At 32.5% G+C, this 20,719-nt stretch overlaps 1 protein-coding gene across 1 annotated transcript; it reads right to left on the bottom strand.

Moving 5' to 3' along the window:
• Positions 1-1,922: 1,922 nt before the first annotated feature.
• Positions 1,923-10,787, bottom strand: LOC114309185 (cytochrome P450 734A1). Its single transcript, XM_028254877.2, has 5 exons — positions 10,466-10,787; positions 8,135-8,358; positions 7,291-7,535; positions 5,683-6,124; positions 1,923-2,416 (listed from the first exon to the last, which is right to left on the bottom strand). The coding sequence occupies exons 1-5, from the start codon at positions 10,740-10,742 to the stop codon at positions 1,991-1,993; spliced, it is 1,614 nt and encodes a 537-aa protein (XP_028110678.2). The 5' UTR covers positions 10,743-10,787; the 3' UTR covers positions 1,923-1,990.
• Between the last annotated feature and the right edge of the window lie 9,932 nt (positions 10,788-20,719).

Raw genomic sequence — 20,719 nt, 5'->3', positions numbered from 1 at the left:
TTTTGACTAAAAATGAGGGTTCCCAAACGAGGCCTAAATGTTTTTATCCTCCCAATTTTTTAGTCTTGGACTACTAAAATTATTTTTCTTTTTTATTTTTCTTTGCACTGCCTATCATAATTTCAAATATACCATTTGAACTCCACCTTTGTACTTTTCACCTTCAACTCTTCATTCCCTCCTCTATCAGTACTCCTCTCACTCCATTGACCCTTCCCCAATGTCCCTTACTCGTCGATGACCCCTTACTCCTCTTTTTGATCTCCACTCTTGCACTTTTAGAACCACTCTCATGTTTAGACAAGCACCCTATTCATTCTTTTTGCCTTCGTAATTACTCTCGCTGCCGTTTGAAAAACCAATTCTGAACAAAAAGCTTGATGTTTGGTAGTATGTAGCCGAATAAAAGACATATATTTGATTGTGATGTACGAAACATATTCAACAAGTTTGGCTTTATGTAATCAAACGAAAAGAAATCGATCAAATTGTGAGGTAGAGAAAGAAATCAACGGAAAGAAAGAGAGTCGTGCACGAAAGAGAGAAAAAATAGAATAAGTTCCGAAGGATGAAGATGAAGATCACAAAAGATAGTCGATTTGGGTTGTTTGTCGATCTATTTCAAATTTCGGTTGTTGGTGAAAATGAAGATTGCGATGGTCGGGGTCATAGGAGGTGGGCATTATGATAGTGGGAAGTTGAAGTGGTAGTTCTAGATGCTGTCAGCAAGAATGGAAGTGGGGGTGGGCTAGTCGTCCGAGGGTGTTCGCGGGAGTGGAAGTGATGGTAGGATTAGGGTTAGGGTTAGAGTTAGATTTGGGAGGATAGGGATAGGGACAAAATTGCAATAAAAAAAAATGAGGGATCTAAAGTAAAAAGGTAAGGGCATTTAGCATTCCTAAAAAAAATAATGCTCTATCCCTCTAATTTATCATCCCAAATTGAGATTAGACTCTACATGATGGAATATTTGATAAATCAAAATTTGACATTTGTCAAAACACATCATTAGGGATGATTTTTAGAGGGGGGATAAAATAGGTGTCTCAAGCATTAAAAAAAAAAAAAGATAAAAAGAAAAAAAACACTCAAGGTTTGACCTTCATACCAAAATAAAAATTTTCCCCTAAAAAAAATATATATTTTTATTTTATCAATTTAAATTCTAAATTTTTTATTTGTTTTCAATCTAAATCATTTGTCTATTTTTATTAGTCATTAACTCATAATAATGATATTTTAAATATTTTATATGTACTTACATTAAATTTAATGTTTAAAATATATTTTTCTGTCAGTTTTGCATAACGAAAATAGATTGATACTTTAGATTGAAAATAAATCAAAATATTAGAGTTTAAATTGATAAAATGAAAATTTTAGAATTTATTTTGTTACAATGGTCAAATTTTGAATTTTTTTTTTTGTAATTTTTTCTTAATTTTGTATCAACTAATACATTTTACCATTTTGTAGCCCTTAAGATATTATCTTAAATACTTAAATTTTGCTGCTTTGTTAGATATGGAAAGTTTGTAGGTTTTAATTGATTTTCTAAAATTTGAATTTTGTATTTTTTGTATTTTTTTTTGCATTTTTAGTGATTTTTTAAAATATGTTATGTAAATTTTTTACTTTCTAATAAGTGCATATAACTTGAATGTACTTAAAAAGTAAAATATTTGTAAAAAATATTTAAAAAATTTAATATATACATAAAAATAGGAAAATGTACTGAATTTTTATTTTTATTTTTTGTATTTGGTGAATTTTTTTAAAAAAAATTCTATAAATATTCTTTGTTGATGTATTTCGTTATATTGTACTTTAATTTGATGCATCAATATACTCTATTTTGCGCATTAAAAAAAAAAAGAAAAAAAAAAAGAAAAAGAGAGAAGGTAAGGTACATGGGACTCTCAAAAATATTATGTATATGCACATTGCACACACAAATATGTTAAGAACCTTGCTGAGATTGTTTTCTTCCCTAAAATTTTCGAAAGACGATTGGTGCACCGTGCTGTGGATTTAGAAGCATCACAACCGTTGGTGCATGTTGGTAGCTTGGTGCAAGATCAAACGAGAATCGTTGCAAGATCATAGCAATGGCTAGTTTTGCCTGTAGAATTGCCAGGTTTGGTCCGATGCATCGGCGGCTTCCGAACCCAAATGGCATGAATGCCATTGGATGCTTCGCTGCGTGGGCCACACCTAAAGTGAATCGATTAGGGTTGAATTCGGTCGCATCGTAGCCCCATAATGCTTGATCGTGATGGATGGCCAAGATCGGTAGTAGCAGCTCTGTCCCACGTGGTACCATATAGCCACCCAACTCGACATCAACTTTTGCTTGTCTCAAGATAGCGACCACCGGTGGGTACAACCTCAACGATTCATTCAATATCATCCCCAACTGCAAATAAGATTCACAAAAGTGGTTAGAATTTGACTTAAAATGTTAGACTTTAGTTTGTTAAAAGGTAGTTGAAGACTGTCATATAACAAGTTAAATTTTAAATTTTTTTTTTATTTTGATGTTGGTTAAATTTTTGAGCATTCCGTTCAAACTTAGCTCAATAAATATGTTCTTGCAGTTTGAGATTTGTATCATATCTAACTTTTTACTTGTGATACATTAACTATTAATTTTGAATCCCGTTTCAACTAAAGACAATTGAAGACGTCGTTTCTTTTGCAAACAAAAAATGCTCAATTTTAAGAGTAAAGTCACCAATTTGATAAAATATAAACTAGTTTGATAAAAATAAATATCAAAAAAATATTTTTTAATTTTTAAAAATTATTGTTACACACCAAAGACAAAATTATATAAAAATGATATATATAGTTTATATTTTTTTTATCAAATTAATTTTTATTATATATTTGGATGATGATCATACAATGAGTGATTATTTTTATCGATATTTTGGGATACTTATCATGTAATGGATGGTTATTTTTATTTTTAATATATATTTTTGTATGGTTCTAATTTAATGGGTGGTTTTTAGATTTTTAATGTGTAATCGATATTTAATATATGAAATATTTTTAGTTTTTTTATTTTTTGATTTAATGGATTGGTATAATAATATCAAACTTATCGCCATATTTGACTTGAATTTTTTAGACTATTTTTAGAATTTTGTTTTTTGAAAAAAGAAACTAATTTAACAAAAATAAATATTAAAAAATTTTAGTTTCAAAAAATTATTTTTACTCTCCCAAAAGAAAAAATTATATAAAAATGATAAGTGTTTTTAATTTTTTCACCAATATAATTTTTAGTTTTTTAGAAAAAATTTTAAAAATAGATTCTGAAAACCAAACAAAACGGAGCTTTATAAATAAGAAAGTGCCAGCATTATTTATTAAAAAAAGCCATTATATTTCAAACAATATACAAGTTAACCAATATGAAATAAGTTATTTGAAATAAGTTATATGCCGACTTTGTCCTTGAAATGAAAAATTTTCTACAAATTTTCTAAGAAACGAAAAATTAAATTGGTGAAAAAAATAAAAACACTTATCATTTTTATATAATTTTTTCTTTTGGCAGAGTAAAAATAATTTTTTGAAACTAAAATTTTTTAATATTTATTTTTGTTAAATTAGTTTCTTTTTTCAAAAAACAAAATTCTAAAAATAGTCTCAAAAATTCAAGTCAAATATGGTGACAATTTTGATATCATTATACCAATTCATTAAATCAAAAAATAAAAAAACTAAAAACATTTCATATATTAAATATCGATTACACATTAAAAATCTAATAACCACCCATTAAATTAGAACCATACAAAAATATCTGTTAACAATAAAAATAACCATCCATTACATGATAAGTATCCAAAAATATCAATAAAAACAATGATCATCATTCAAATACATACTAAAAATTAATTTGATAAAAAAAAATATAAACTATATATATCATTTTTATATAATTTTGTCTTTGGTGTGTAACAATAATTTTTAAAAATTTAAAAATATTTTTTTGATATTTATTTTTATCAAACTAATTTATATTTTATCAAATTGATGACTTTACTCTTAAAATTGAGCATTTTTTGTTTGCAAAAGAAACGACGTCTTCAATTGTCTTTATGTGAAACGAGATTCAAAATTAATAGTCAAATGTATCATAATTGAAAAGTCATGAATTACAGTGATACAAGTTTCAAACTATAAAGACTATTAATGCAATTTGTCCTATAAAATGCTATGTACTAGCTGAGTTGATTTCATAATGGGCTCCATTGAAATTCGTTTAATATAAATTTCATAAATAATTAAATTAAGTTAAATACATTTTAAAATTTGTTAAAATTTTAAATTAAAATTAAAAAGCACTGTTCTTAACTTGACTTGACTTATTTATAACACTAGCCCTGTCATTATTTATTTATTTATTTATTTATTTTAATTTCTTTTCTTTCTTTTTTTTGGGTGAATCTTTTCTTTCTTATTTTGTGGTGAATTTAGCATTTACGGTGTAGCGTCAAAATTTTTGAATATTTTATTATTAAATGATAAATTCTCTTACTAGTAATAACTAATCTAATTTAATCCTTTTTCTAAAGAAAAATTTATGATATTTTTAAGATATGACAAATTACATTTTAGTCCTTATGTTTGGTCATTTTGTCATTTTGTTATTTGAAATTTTTATTTTCTCACTTTTACCTTTCATGTTTCAAGTTTTATCCAATTATTTCAAAAGTTAACTTATGTCTAAAATTAGATAGAAAATAATATATTGATAGCCATGTGACATAAAAATATTTTATTACATATAACTTACACATTTGACACAAAACGTATTACTAATTAAAAGGGTAATTAGTCAAAGAATTAATTATACTTTTCACCCTTGTAATCTGACTAAAATTTTACTTTAGTCACTATAATTTTAATTTGAAAATTTTAAACCTTAGATTTTAAATTCAATTTCAATTTGGTCATTTTGTTTTCTAAATTTTGGTTAATTTTTCTTATATATACACCTCAAGAGATTAACAAAAGTCTCAAAATTGTTTATGTTAACCTTTAACTTGAATAAAAGTATTCAACTAAAACTAGATATAAAGTATATAAACTAAAGGGTTTTTTTGGGATTTAAAGTATAGAGACTAGGGGGTTGTTTGGGAATTGGCTACTTTAATTGAATTTTTTTTTTTTTGGTTTTTAATGAAAACCAAAATGAAACTTGAGTCAAATTAGATGGTTAAAAGTGTAATTAACCCTTAGTCAAAATTTAAAAAAGAAAAGGAAAAAAAAAAAGGGGTATATATATATATATATAAAAATAGCATTGGAACCTTGTAACAAAATAATTTAAGCTTTTTATTTTGTTAATTTAAATTCTAAACTTTTGATTTGTTTTTGTTATAATCTATTTGCTTATTTTTGTTAAGTAAAATTGAAAAAGAGAGAATATTTTAGTTATTAAACTTAACAAAAAATGGTATTTCAGATATTTTTTATATACTTACATTGAGTTTAATAATTAAAATATTATTTTTCATCGGTTTTACTTAACGAAAATAGATCGATGATTTATATTAAAAATAAATCAAAAAATTAAGATTTAAATTGAAAAAAATTAAAAATTAAAAGAGTCAAATTGTGGAGTTTATTTTATAATTTAAAAGAAAAGGAAAAAGAGCTTACCGTCTTAAGCTTTGAAACGTCATCTTTAGTAGGGATATCACGTGCCCCGCATGCTGCCAATACCTCATCACGTGCCAGTTGTTGCCAGTGAGGGTGCATGGCAAGTAAGATGGTGGTCCACGTTAGCAAAGCCGAGGTGGTGTGTTTTCCGGCGAAGAAAATGGTTTTACATTCCTCGACGATATCGTGAACGCTGATCATCGATTCCGAGGAACAAGAACAAGAAGACTTAGCAGAATCCGAACTTCTTGTGTGTTTTTTTTGTTTCATAATGTTTCTTGCTTTGATCATCAATTCCAATAAATCGTTTGGAGGTTGTTGATCATCGGACACCACCCCATTATTATAACTTTTAATCCTCTCTCTGATGAGCTTGTTCAACGATTTTTTGATTTCTCTAGCCAATCTCCAAGAAATTCTATTCTTTTTAGATGGCAAGAACCTATTAACAAAATTCAAATAAATATATTTTATAATTATCAAATGGCGCAAATTACTAGCTCTAAAAATAGTTACAATTCCACTTTGTTTGTTTGAATTTTTTAATAATATTTTTTTGAATTTTCAACTAGTATGTTTTTTTTCATAAATATAAATTCATTGAAAAAAAAAAGATACGAATTGAAAAATTAAAACCGTAAAATAATATTAATATGGATGGCCTTGCAGCAACTCTACATATGTTTTGTAATAGGAAAACGGTATATATATTGAAATTTATTTATTAAATTCCTAGAGAATGATATATTAATCAATTATTTATTATTTTTTATTTTTTATTTTTTGAACATAGTAATAGATTTTTTGACTTTCATGAATACATAAACGGTATATATATTGAAATTTATTTATTAAATTCCTAGAGAATGATATATTAATCAATTATTTATTATTTATTATTTTTTATTTTTTGAACATAGTAATAGATTTTTTGACTTTCATGAATACATAAAAATAAATTAAATATTTGTGAATTTTTTGAATGTAAGTTCTATTTATATTACATAACTCTTGTAATATTCAAAATTAAAAACACAATATTTATAAAAAAAATTTAAAACAAAAAAGTGTTCAAAATGTTTTGTTGTACATTAATTTTGAATCACATTCTATTAGAATGCATCCCCATTTAGACACTTCATACAAAAAATTATACAACAATTATACATCCCTCTAAAACTAGAGCTCTAATTGAGCTCTAGTGAGGTGAAAAGTCAAAAAAAAAATAAAAAATAAAAAATAAAGACCAAAACATCTTATCAGATGGGTTTCACATATGCATTAGAGCTATTAAAGCTCACAAATTAGAGCTCCAAAACATTTTTGAAAATTATAAGCTTATAGCAATAGATGACTTTACTTTTGCGAATTAGATGATACAGTGTACGCCTATGAGTCTACTATAGACCTATTTAGATTAATTTAATTTGTTCATTCTACAAGTTCTAATGTGTAAATCATTTAATAAAAAGAAAAAAATGATCCAATAATCGAAGTCACAATTTATTTTTAAAAGTAAATATTAATATTTTTGAAAATATATTTACAGCTTTTTTTTTTTATTTTTTTATATAAAAGAAAATAATAAAATCATATGATTTTGATCACCTGTATCCAGGGAAGAAAACCTTGCTATAGGACCCAATGGCATAAAGCATTTGTTGTTGTAATTCAAAAATGATTTTTCCATCTTCATAGCTGCTTCCAAAGACCGTGTGGGTAATGATCTCCTCTATCAAAGCTTCAAACCACTTGGACACTTCAATTCTCACCATCCCACCACTACTACTTGACATTTCCATCCATTTCTCTAACATCTTCATTGTGCTCTTTCCCATAATAGGTATCATTAGCTATTATGGAAAAAAAAATAATAATAAATAAAACTTATGGATTATATATCAACAGTGCTACATATGAAAAAGGATATAAGGAAAAATATATGCGCACCAAAAATCTTAATCATTGAAATTACTGGCTCTCACATTTATTCGCAAAACGTAAAGGTTGTTAATTTCGCTGAACGAGGTATTCGGTAATTGTAACAGTGTTAATTAAGAAAAGTGTTCAAAGTTTGAAATGTCTGCATGAAAGTCATTATGAGTTTGACTCACATTCCATCAAATTTAAATTTAAGTCATAGATTTAAATTTTGAATATTTTTTTAAATAATTTTTCTAGGTATATATATTCAATATATGGATATGCATGAGGATAAACAAACTATTAGCATTATATGTATTAAAAATTCTACTATATATAAATGAATGAAATTTACTAATTTTTTTACCTCCTACGTATATATGCTATGTGTAATTTAGCATATCTACAAAAATAATAATAGGTACTATTTTTTTAAAATATATATACATATCATTTATTATAATAATAGAATTCATCTAACACATCATTTTCGTTATTTATTCAATTCTTTGAGTTTGTATCAACTTACTTTGAGATTTTCTAGGTAAAAGGTTGAGGAGATGATCTTTCTATGGAAAGCCCATTTCTCTCCCTTGAGAGTTAACAAACCATCACCTTCAAGCTTTTTAACATGCGGGGGTGGCTCAGTTTTCTCAAACAAGTCTGATTTCATGTTCAAAACCTCTCGAATCAGGATTGGATCTGAGACTGTCAGACGAGCCGTGGGTCCAAACCACACAACAAAGGTTGCACCTACAATAATGAGCCATATAATGCCTTCAATCAATGTATCCAAATTTCAAGGTTCTATTCGATTTAGAATTTGTGGAACAGTTATTTATTAATTTTTTTATGTACATAGAATCTGATTATAAAACTGAATATAACTCTCTTTCAGATGTGATGGGCTCTATGCATTTGTCCGTGATTGAATTTTATATACCATTCAAACACACCTCAAACATGCAAAGAAAATAAAATGGTGTTAGATGTGGTAGAAATGGAGTCATATCATTATGTCTCCACTTTGCTCCAAATAGTTAAAAGCAATGCTAAACAAATAGAATTTTAGTTAATTATATTTTCATCCTGACTTGTGTCATTTTGGTTCTCAATATATAAAGGTGTTTCAATTTCATCCCAATATTTAAAATTGTGTCAATTTGGTCTCTATTTAGAGGATTAAATTGAAACACTTTTATACATTAAGATTAAATTGACACAATTTAAATATTGAAAACTAATATAATTAACTAAATTTTTTACAGGAAAATTTTATATATAATGAAGCTGCAATCATTTTATTTCAACTCGAAATATTTATATTGTGACATTTAATAATTTTAAAATTGTCATTATCAAAGTATTATAGATGTGATTTATGTATTAAAAAAATGTACGTTTTTATACAATATTCCAACAATAAATATCAATTTTGCAAAAGTGGAAAGAGAAAAAGAAACACAACCACCACATGCAATTTCACAACATAATGGATAGAGAGACCCTACATTACTACAGACAAACAAACACAAATTGAGAGAGAGAGAGAAAGAGAGAGAGAGAGAATGTGATGGTATGGAGAGAAGACAAGCCAAAACTAATCAACTAACTTCATTTAACATCTTTCAAAGATACAGCAAAATACACATACAAACAAAAGAAAAGCAAAACAAGCTGACAAGACTGTAACATTGTTTTATTTTTATTTTTTAATATTTTTTAATCGGTAAAAAATTAATTGTTAATTGTTAAATTAACACTATTTGTGTTAGCCTCCTTTACCTTGTAAAGCACCAAGTATTTGTCACTTAATTCAATTTCTGAGTTGAACCTTGGCTATTTCCTTGATACAGTCCTTAAGAGAGTCATAATGGCCAATTATAACATTGTACCGCACGTTTCTTCCATTTTTTTTTTTTTTTTGTTTACTGATTTTTTAAAAATTATACCAAATTTTTTTTACTTTTGTCTTGTGCCAATCACTCTAAAAAGTAAAAAAAAAAAATCTAAAAATTTAAAAAAAAATTAAAAAGCCAAAACAAGTATAAAAAAAATACCAAAAAATCAAACTTCAAACACCCACTTAGAATGATATGCTAATGATATTTTTGATATTATGAATGCAATATGATGAATGTTTTGATATGAATGAAGGTTTCACAAAAAATTATATATCATTTTGTATGAAAATTTTATACAAAATTTTTAATTGTAGAGTAATTATTCCTAATCTATAACTCAAGAAGTTTTTGTATAAGACAATTAGGTCTACATACATTTGTTTTAACGGTAAATTATACTATTAGTCATTTTAATTTGAGTGAAATTTTATTTTAATTTTAATAGTTTCAATTTAAATCTTACATTTTTAATTTTGTTATAAAACGTGATTTTCATCAGGTACCGATGAAATTTTAAATGAAAAAACGAACACTCGCGCAATTAGAGAGGCCAAGTGGGAGAGTTTCCATAATTGGTTCCAAGGCTGATTCTTATTACCTTCCATTTCATTAGTTTGTTTTGTTGGGTTTGGTTGAGAAATTTAGAAATGAATTTAGAAAGAGAAAGAAAAAAAATAGGTAAAATGTGAATAGATATATCTTACTTAGTTTCATACACTTTTTTCTTACACTTTTTTCTTTTCTATTTTTAAATATTTTTTCAAATCTCTTAACCGAACACAACGTTAAAGGAAAGAAAAAGATAACTTAAACTACAAAATCCAACATGCTAACAACTTCAAAGATCAAGAGTATACATGTGTGTACATGAAAACAACAAATACAGTAACATGGCCTCAAAATGCTCAAAATAACACTTGCTTAGAGAGAGAGGGAGATAATGATGACACACATACCATAGATTTTCTTCCAGTGATGATAGAAGGAGAGAACTCTAGGGAGTATGTTGTGAGAGAGAGGCATGGGTTTAGAAGAAGCCTTCAACATCAACCTCACAAGCTCTTTTGTGTTTCCTAACAAGAAATGATAGGGAGGTCCTTTGATACCTTGCTTGAAAAAATGTAGTTGTATTCTTTTGGGTCTCCACCAAAGATAAACCCAAACTCTGAACAAGAAAACCAGAAATATGTATGAAATGGTCAAGACCCAAAACCAGTAAAAGTAGTCCTCCATACTTAGCTTCCTTCCACTACAATTTCCTCTCTTGAGGGGAGCAGCTTTTTTCCACTTATCTCTCTATGTTTCTGTAGTTTATATATATACACACATTTGATTGAGGGAGAGAGAGAGATTTATTTTTTTTTAGGAAAATTTTTAAATTAGTTTAAAGTGTAGAAATAATTATAAATTAATAATATTTTTATTAATAATAATTATTAAAATTATAAACCTTTCTATATATGGATAACAACTTGATCAATTTTCCACTGATAAATAGATTTTCTTTCTTTATATAGAGGAGGGTTAGTGGCCTGGGGTAAGGGATTGCCATTAGAGCCCCATGGAAGGATCGAATTAGGAGAAAATTATGCGGGGTCATGATTGAAAAATCTAGAAATCCGCTAGATATTGATTTGTGATTATGTATCACACTACAACAAAATGCACATTTGGTGACTAAATTTTTAGTCGCCAAAAGTACAATTTTTAGTCGCCAAATGCTTTGCCTGACTAAATATTTTGGTCGCTAGATTGGTCGCGGAAAGCTTGTCGGGGAAGGTATTGGCGACTAAATATTTTTTTGTCGCCAAAAGTCCTATAAATGGCGACTAATATTTTTAGCCGCCTAAAATAAAATTTTAGTCACCAAAAATCTTATTTTCCGCTACTAAAACTTTGGTCGCCAAAACTTGAAGTATCTATGGCGACCAAAGTTTTAGTCGCCAAAGGGTTTTTTTCATCTTTTTATTTTTTTATTTTTTTATTTTTTTCATTTTATTTTTTTTAGCTACTAAATTCTTAGTCGCCTAAAGTCTGCTTTTATTTTAGCTACTAAATATTTAGTAGCCAAAAGTTTTTCTCCATTTTATTTTTATTTTTAGCTACTAAATATTTAGTAGTCAAAAGTTTTTCTCTATTTTATTTTTATTTTTAGCTACCAAATATTTAGTAGCCAAAAGTTTTTTTTCCATTTTATAAATAAAATTATCTATATGCTGATAAAATTAGCAATCATTCCACAACACACACACATTTCACTTTCAACCATAAAAAAAAAAAATAAATCATATTTAACATCAAATTAATATTTCCAAAAAAAATTCTATACAAATCAAGTATAATCCAATCTCAAAAATATAATTCCATACATAATTCCATGGTCAAACCGTGTTTTTTTTTTTTTTTTTTTTTTGTGTATGTAATTTTCCCTAAAAAATAAATAAATAAAAAAATGAAAGAGAAAGTAGATAAGACATCAATTGAAAAAAAGAGGGGAGAAAGTGGTCCATGCTGAAGGGTCAGCTAAAGGGTCAAGCGGTTGTGGATCCACCACAGTCAGAGTCCCATTCGCCTCAGTCACCCCTTGATCTGCTGAGTTATGATCCTGTCCAAATAGTCAACCCCTGATCAGTTTCTAAGTGAAGCTAAAATTAATCGAATCTCAAATTGTCAACTCTATGGTTAGGAACTTGGTAATTAATCTATCAAAGAGAGGACACAATATTAAACATTGGAAGGTAGTTCAGAGCTGGCAAAATCCAAAATATGCCCATTCTGTAAAAAACAAAAATACCAGACTTTGTATAAGCCTAATACAAAAAGCCACAGATTCCAAGTCCAACAAAGTCCTTATTCTTCATGTCAACAACATGCAATGTCAATAAAATGCATTTACTGCTAAACTAAAAGTGTGTACCACAACAATGTGGGGTTGTATCAGCACCAAAGGGTCAAACTAAACATTAGCTCTAATGTTTGAGTTACTAACACCTAAAATATATTCTTTTTCACATTTTATGAGAAAATGTAAATGAATCATGGGCAAAATATACATAGCTTTATGAATCATAAAAAAAATATATGTAAGGCAAATATACATAGCTTTATGGGTAAAAATATACACACTTTGACCATTGTCTCGTGTACAGCAGGCTTATCCAGATACTACCTGGCTTTTACTGCTGCATAAAGCTAATGAAATATAAAAAGTGTAAGGCAAATAGTGAATGAATGAATTTCATAAAAAGACAAGACAAATAATGAAGCATATGTAAGAAAAGTTTTAGTCACCTGAAGGTCTTCATTGTTCGTAACAAATTGCACAACACGAAACCAAATGTCATCACTGACAAAATCGCTTGCTTTATCAATCAACTGAAGGATCACATCCACATACCTGCACAATGATTAGAAAAAAATGATAGCATAAGTAGCATATACAATAACAAAATGATGTCCCTTCAATAATGTACATTACAAATAAATAAATAAATAAACATTTTGCAATATCTGATCAAATAAATACTCGGAAAGCCCAAGAAGAATTATTCGAATAGTGGTTTAATCAATAAAAAATTGGATATACAAAATTGTAGAGCAACAGTTTTTTAAGTACTTAAATTTTGTGTTTCATTTATAACCAAATAGTATGATATATAAATTATCAATAAGCTTGGTTGTGTAAACCTTACAGCCCTCATCCCAGGTTATTTGGATACTTGGAAAGATTCACGATTAGTGGAACTAGTTTTAGTAATGGAAGTATAAATTGATAGGATCCATCACTATTATTTCTTTGCTATCAATAACATACAGATCAAAAGGAACAGCAGGACAACGAATTATCACAAACAAGTATTCGATTTTCGATAGTTTATTGACCTCATATGCAAGGCCAGGAATCAAACTATTCCACTGAACAAGAATCCTTGCTTCTTTTTTTTTAAATCAGAACAATTCCACTGAATTCAAAAAACTTTTTGGGTTTTTTACCTATTTCCAATTAACATTTTGTTAGCATTTGCATATAAACTATGGTTGTCTGCATAGAGCCTTCAACTTGTGCAATTCAGATCAGGATGGTCAAAAAAGACTCATTTAGCTGACTCATTTAGCTGACTTCTTTTCAATCTAAATCCTTGGTGTGTATTATGTTTACATGAACATTCTCTGTAGGTTCTTCTAAAAGCAATACATCTTCTTCATTTGACCCAAACATGCTACAATATAACCTATTGAAAAGCAAAGAACATCAACTACAATTTCCTTGGAGGCAGACAATAGAAAATGCAAAGAAATTGATCCAAAAATCTGCCAATCAAGACCATTGGGCCATTTTGATCATTTTTAGTGGAGACCGAGTGGAAACCAAAAGTTGTCCATGTTTTTTTTTTTTTTTTTGGACAAGTTAAAGTTGTCCAGGTTTAATATGTAGTAATAATGGATAGAAAACAAAGTTTCAATGAAGCAAGGATTACTAGATTGTAGAAAAAATTTCAACCATTGTGCAACCAAAAACATAGTGACTCATGTGCTTTCCATTAAGGGTTATAGTTCCTTAAGGCATCTACAAAACAACTATCCTCCAACAAACAATGGCAACCCCCAGAACATAACATATACACACAGAAATTGAACTATTTCTACATTAAACCCAATTGCTGCATCAAATATATACACACAGAAATTAATCCACAAGTTCCAAAATAAGAAAATATGACACTTTAGAGTGAAGTATCAAACTTTCCACTTCTGAAAAAAAAAATGCAGTAAATCAGCACTATAATTTTTAAATTAAAAATTTTATCAATTTGTAAATCGTGAATCCGATGGTCTTCAATCCCCTGATCTTCTTGGCAAACAAAGAAAGATTATGCAAACAAAAAAGAAACCAAGAAAGAGTACCAACTTGGAATTGTGGAGACAACTTCACCCATCTGAAGCCGATCTGCACAAAAAAATGAAATCGAGTTACTCAATTATCAAAATTGGGGAGAACCCAGTTGACAGAAATGCAAGATCAGAAAAGGGTAAGGGCAGAATCAAAGAATCATATAGAGAATTGTGGTTTTTCCAGCATTGTCAGGACCAAGAACGAGTTTGTTACCAAAAAGCGAAGAGAACAATCGAGTAAACACAATCCCTATTTTCAATCTCCCTTAGATAGGGAATCAAAAGGACCAATCAGATCTTTAAGATCCCCACAAGAAACCTCTGAATATTTTGAGAGAGAGAGAGAGAGAGAGAAAGCATACGCGAGATGGAGCATCAATGGAGCAGAGTTCATCTCAGCGATGATGCCTCTGGATCTCGCGGCAGTGGATCTGTCAAGATCGGTGGAGGAGGAGGCGGCGGCGTGAAAAGATCGGCGGTACTCACGATGACGATGGCGATGGTGGAGGAGGAGGAGGTGCTCCGGTTTCCGTCGAAGGCGAAGAAGAGCGGCAGTGAGAGAGGGAGGGGAGAGGAGTAGCAGAGACGAGAAGGGAGAGGGAGAGGGACACCGAAAATAGAGAGAGAGAGAGAGAGGCGTAGATTATTTTAGGGTTTGGTTTGGTACAAAATATATATCGATATATATATCATTTTATACAATTGACGACTAAAATACCAGTGGTCGCCAATTATATATATGTTACACCATTAGCGACTAAAAACTTTAGTTGCCAATTACTTTTATAAATTCCTCAAATTTAAATTATAAATGCCTCCCTCCAATTTTTTATTTTTGGGCGACTAAACTACTTTTTGGTCGCTAAAAATATGTTTTGGCGACTAAATTTTTGGTCGCCAAAGAAAGCTTTTTTTTTTTTTTTTTTTTAATTTTACATTTGGTGACTAAATATTTTAGTAGCCAATACCTAATATACGGCGACTAAACTAATTTTTGGTCGCTGAAAATATGTTTTGGCGATTAAACTTTTGGTCGCCAAAAGATAAAAAATAAATTTTTAATTTTACATTCGGCGACTAAATATTTTAGTAGCCAAAACTCAATATACGGCGACTAAATTTTTTTTTTTTCGCCAATTCTAGTATTTTTAGCGACTAAATTATTTTTTAGTCGCCAATAATTAATATATCCTGACTAAAAAAATTTAGTAGCTAAATTTTATACTTTTGGCGACCAAAAAAAAGTTTTAGTCGCCAATTCCAAAACTTTTGGCAACTAAATTTGTTTTAGTCGCCAATTTTAGTCACCAAAGATGTATTTTGTTGTAGTGTCAATTTTAAGCAATAAATAACAATCCCAATCAACACAATCAAGACAAATCGACACAATGATTTTACGTGGAAAAACCACAATTGGAGTACCTCCAATCATGATAAAAAAACCACGGGCAACAGCCACAAAACAATCCACTAAGAAGATATAAAGGAATTACACAGGTATACTCTCAATTACCTGGCGAATCCATGCCCGAATTGAACCAACCTCTATGTGTCTCTTCCAACCCCATCTTCACCTCGAAATTGTCTTGACGATGAGCCACTCCAGAATCCACCAAAGCTTCAGGCTCAAATTCTTCAGAATCCACTGAAGAACAACTCTCTCTTTTGTATAGAACAAACAAATAATCCTTTGATGTATACTCTTTAAACCATGAGTTGAATACTCAATCAAAACATCAAAGAAAAACTAGCAAAATATCCCCAGATATAAACCTTAATAACCAAAAAGAAGATCTGGAGCAGTAATCCTAGTTTTGGACTGAAACAAATACTTATAGAAATCTGGGATTGCGAAGCTCGCTCGAGCGAAGACTCTCTCGCTCGAGCGAGGAACCAAAAACACATGTTTTCCATAAGTGGCTTTGCTCGAGCCACGCACCTTTCGCTCGAGCGTACATTCATCTCTTTCAGGTTTTTACATAGATGCAGCCTTCGCTCGAGCAAGAACTCCTTCGCTCGAGCGAGCAACGGCGGACAGGAAACTTTGAATGCAATTTTGCATTTTGCTTCGGGGGCGCTGCCCCTTGACCCCGCCTGGGTGCTGCCCCAGACCAGCCAAGGGGCGCTGCCCCCTTGACCCCCGTGAGCTGACCGGGTAGCTCGATCCCCATCATAAACAACGAAGTGGCAATTTTGAAAGTATTAACGTCACAAACTTCTCTGCACGGCATAATTCGGGTTGGATTCGCATCTAACACAGTCATAGCCTTACTGAAATAAAAGTACGAAAACAAGTACAACGGAAAGGAGTTTTGTCAAACGAGATTGCCAAGAATAAAAACCTAACAATGATCTTTTTATTTTTGTGAAAATTTATATTTTGCCATAACAGTTGTAAATATATATATATCTTATTTTATAAATAAAATAACCTTTTAGTATAAAAATGTATATTTCATTTTTCTCTTATCTTGCATTCTATTTTTATTTTTTACCAAAAATTATTTCTATAATATTTAAATTTTTTGATACGTATATATATGTAATTTATATATCGTATTATACATATATATATGTGTTTATTTATATGATGAAAAAAATATTATTTGTCTTTTAATTCATGCGTTGATAAAATCCTGGTTTTGATTTTGGCTCCATGGTTGAGAGGGTAATTTATAATTGGGCCGAGCTAAAGGCTTCTTTGTGAGTTGGGCCACATAATGGACCGGGGTAAGGTTTGATGTAGCCCGGTCTTAGAGCTAGCAAGCTTGACCTAAGCGAAGTACGGGCCGAGCTATGGATTGAGGGGCTTGGGCCTGGCGTGAACGACCTCATCTTGGGTTAGCCCGATGAGGGATTACTGCAGTTAGCTCGGTTTGGACAACTAGAACCGAGGTATACTTGGACGGGGACCGAGCTAGGCACGGCGTGTGGAGTCACCGAATTAGCTCGGTCATACTATTGTCCAATCGTGGTAAAACCATCTCACTTGGTTTAAGCAGTGAGGGAGGTGTTGAAGGATACGCATTATCTTTCAGGAGTGTGATTCCTAGGAGGACTCTACATGGAGAGATAAGAGTCCTACTAGGATTGTGCCACGCGGAACCTATAAAAGCTCACAACGTAACCTATGTAGAGGTAAGACAACTTTGATTCCTGAATTCACAAAGCTTTTGTGACTATTGTCTATTGTGCTAACTTAGGCATCGGAGGGGTTTCCGGCACTCACCGTTCGTTTCGGCAATTGAGAACGCGCCATTACCTTCAGGCTTCCTCCAGCCCAAGTTTACGACTTACGAGGGGAAGACGGACCCCTACATGCACCTAAGCCACTTTTGCCAGGTTATGGAAGTATACTGGCGGAACGAGGCTTTGATGTGCATCCTATTCCCATCCAGCCTTGGCGCCTTAGGCTTAACCTGGTTCGAAAGGCTACCAGAAGGCAGCATCGCCTCCTGGGTGCAATTGGCGGAGGCGTTTGTGACTAGGTTCAGAACGAACACCAAAACACCAGTGGAGATCGATCAGCTACTCTCCATTGACATGGGCGACAAGGAGACACTGAGATCCTACAACAGTCGTTACTGGGAGACCTTCAACCAGATAGGAGATTGCCCTACCAATCTTGCCATCGCGCAGTACAAAAGAGGGCTACCAGTCGAAAACAAGTTGAGGGATTCAATTACTATGGCACCGCCCCTCATGATGAAGGCCTTAATGGAGCGAGTGCACCAACAGATTCGCATAGAGGAGGATAGCGCCTGTGGTAAAACAAAATCTGGCACAGCAGCAATGCCAGATAAAAAGACTACAGCAAAAATCAATACGGTAGAACGCCCCAGCAGGAATGGGCGAGGCAGACGGGCCAACAAAGAGGACCCAGACAAAAGGTGGTTAAGAGTCCGCACCGCCATTCCACAGTATTCAAAAAACCAATCTACCGAATTCTCAGCGAAATACGTGATGAACCTTTCGTCCGATGGCCAGCCAAATTGGGAGAAGCCCAAAAAGGCTACGGCGAAAGGTCTCGGTGCACCTTCCATGATGAAAAGGGGCACCGCATTGAAAATTGCACGCCGTTGAGGTAGCATTTGGAGGAGTTAGTGGCGGCTGGGCACTTGGACCAGTACATAGAAGGAGGAACACATCCAGCACCCTAAACCACAACGTCCCAGACGGAATGTCGGTCGACGCTCCACCTCAAGGCGTAATTAACATAATGCATGGGGTATTCAAACCTGAGCGGGTATGTGAGCTCAGGGGCATGATCAAAAAGGCTGAGCACTTAAGGGAGGTATTAAGTGCACAACCTGCCATAAAAAAAGAGAGAATAGAGGCAACGAATGTCATATCTTTTTCAGACAGAGACTTGGCAAGGATATATTGCCCTTACAACGATGCACTAGTTGTCACTCTCTGCGTCAAGCATTTCGACGTCAAACGGATTTTGATTGACCAAGGGAGCTCATGTGAGATAATGTATTACGAAACCTTCAAACAACTGAAACTGGAGGATAAAGACCTGGCATCCGCCGTATCCCCCCTGATCGGATTCAACTCAATGCCAGAGTGGCCAGTTGGCAAGATAATCCTCCTAGTCAGGGCAGGAAGCATGACGAAACAGGTGGAATTCTGGGTATTGAAAGTCCCTTCCACTTACAATATAATCTTGGGAAGGACATGGCTGCATGCCATGCGATCGGTAGCGTCAACCTACCATCAAGTGATGCGGTTCCCCAACGAAGCCAGAGTAATTGAAGAGGTCTTTGGAGACTAAATTATGTCCAAACAATGCTTCATCACAGTAAATGGCAACCGCGCTGCCAAGGGATATGTACAGATGGTGGAAGAACCTGAGAGTAATAAACTGTTTGCGGATGTGGGCAAGGCAGCTGAACAGAAGGCGGTGGAAGACTTGGTACAGGTAAGAATAGATGAAAAAGATCCAGAAAAATTCTTTTTGCTTGGCTCGTCTTTGTCCAGTACTGAGAGGATAGAGGTCATGGAATTCTTAACCTCTAACATTGAAGTGCTTGCCTGGACACTGTATGACATGCCTGGCATAGACCCAAACTTCATCTGTCACCAACTAAACGTCCACCCAACTGCTAGACCGATTATACAGCGCACTCGCAGATCAGCACTCCACCACGCCGAGATAGTGGCGGAAGAAGTGGGAAACCTTCTAGAGGTAGGAGCTATCAGAGAAGTGCACTATCCCAAGTGGATATTCAATACAGTGGTGGTGCCAAAGAAGAATGGAAAATGGCGCGTTTGCGTGGACTACAAAACGGTCAACAAGGCATGTCCAAAAGATAGCTTTCCCTTACCCAAGATAGACCAACTGGTAGACTTGATGGCAGGCCATAATCGACTTAGCTTCCTTGATGCGTATAGAGGCTACCATCAGATTGCTATGTATGAGTCTGACTAGGAGGTCACATCCTTTACAACGCCCAGAGGATTGTACCGTTACAAGGTCATGCCCTTTGGCTTAAAGAACGCAGGGGCAACATTCCAATGGATGATCACCAAGATGTTCGAGCCATTGTTAGGCAGAACAATGGAGGCTTACATTGACGATATGGTGGTCAAGAGCAAGGATGAGAAGGACCATCTCAAGGACCTAGATGAAATGTTCCATATCCTGAAGAAGAACAAGTTGTGCCTTAATGCTTACAAGTGTGCGTTCGGCGTAGGATCAGGCAAATTCCTAGGCTTCCTAGTGACCAACCGAGGTATAGAGGCAGACCCCTCTCAGATCAAAGCAATCCAGGCTCTTGAGAGGCCCAACACAGTAAAAGAAGTACAACATCTCACTGGCCTAGCAGCTGCGGTCAACCGGTTCATAAGTCGGTCGTCAGACAGATGTCGACCATTCTTCCAAGCATTAAAGGCCAAGTTTGAGTGAGATGAAAAATGCGACCGCGCTCTAGAAAGCTTGAAAGAGTACATGTCTTCTCCACCTTTGCTAGTAACCCCAGTACCCAGAGAAGAGCTCTTTTTGTACCTAGCAGTTTCACAGTACGCAGTCAGCGCAGTGTTGGTCAGAGCGGAAGAAATCCAACACCTGCCCATCTTTTACATAAGCAAAACCTTGCTGGGCGCAGAAACCAGGTACTTGCCATTGCAAAAACTAGCCTTAGCCTTGATGATGGCCTCAAGGAAGCTGTTGCATTACTTCCACGCCCACACCATAATCGTCCTAACAACTTTTTCGTTAAAAGCTTTGTTTGAGAGGGCGAACTTTTCTGGGCGAATCTTGAAGTGGGCGGTGGAATTGGGACAGTTCGTGTAGACACCCCATTTTTGACCGT

This window comes from Camellia sinensis, chromosome 4 (genome assembly GCF_055761805.1).
Source record: "Camellia sinensis isolate YWXY chromosome 4, ASM5576180v1, whole genome shotgun sequence".
In the NCBI taxonomy this organism is placed as follows: Eukaryota; Viridiplantae; Streptophyta; class Magnoliopsida; order Ericales; family Theaceae; genus Camellia; species Camellia sinensis.
This window is presented reverse-complemented; position numbering and strand designations above follow the sequence as displayed.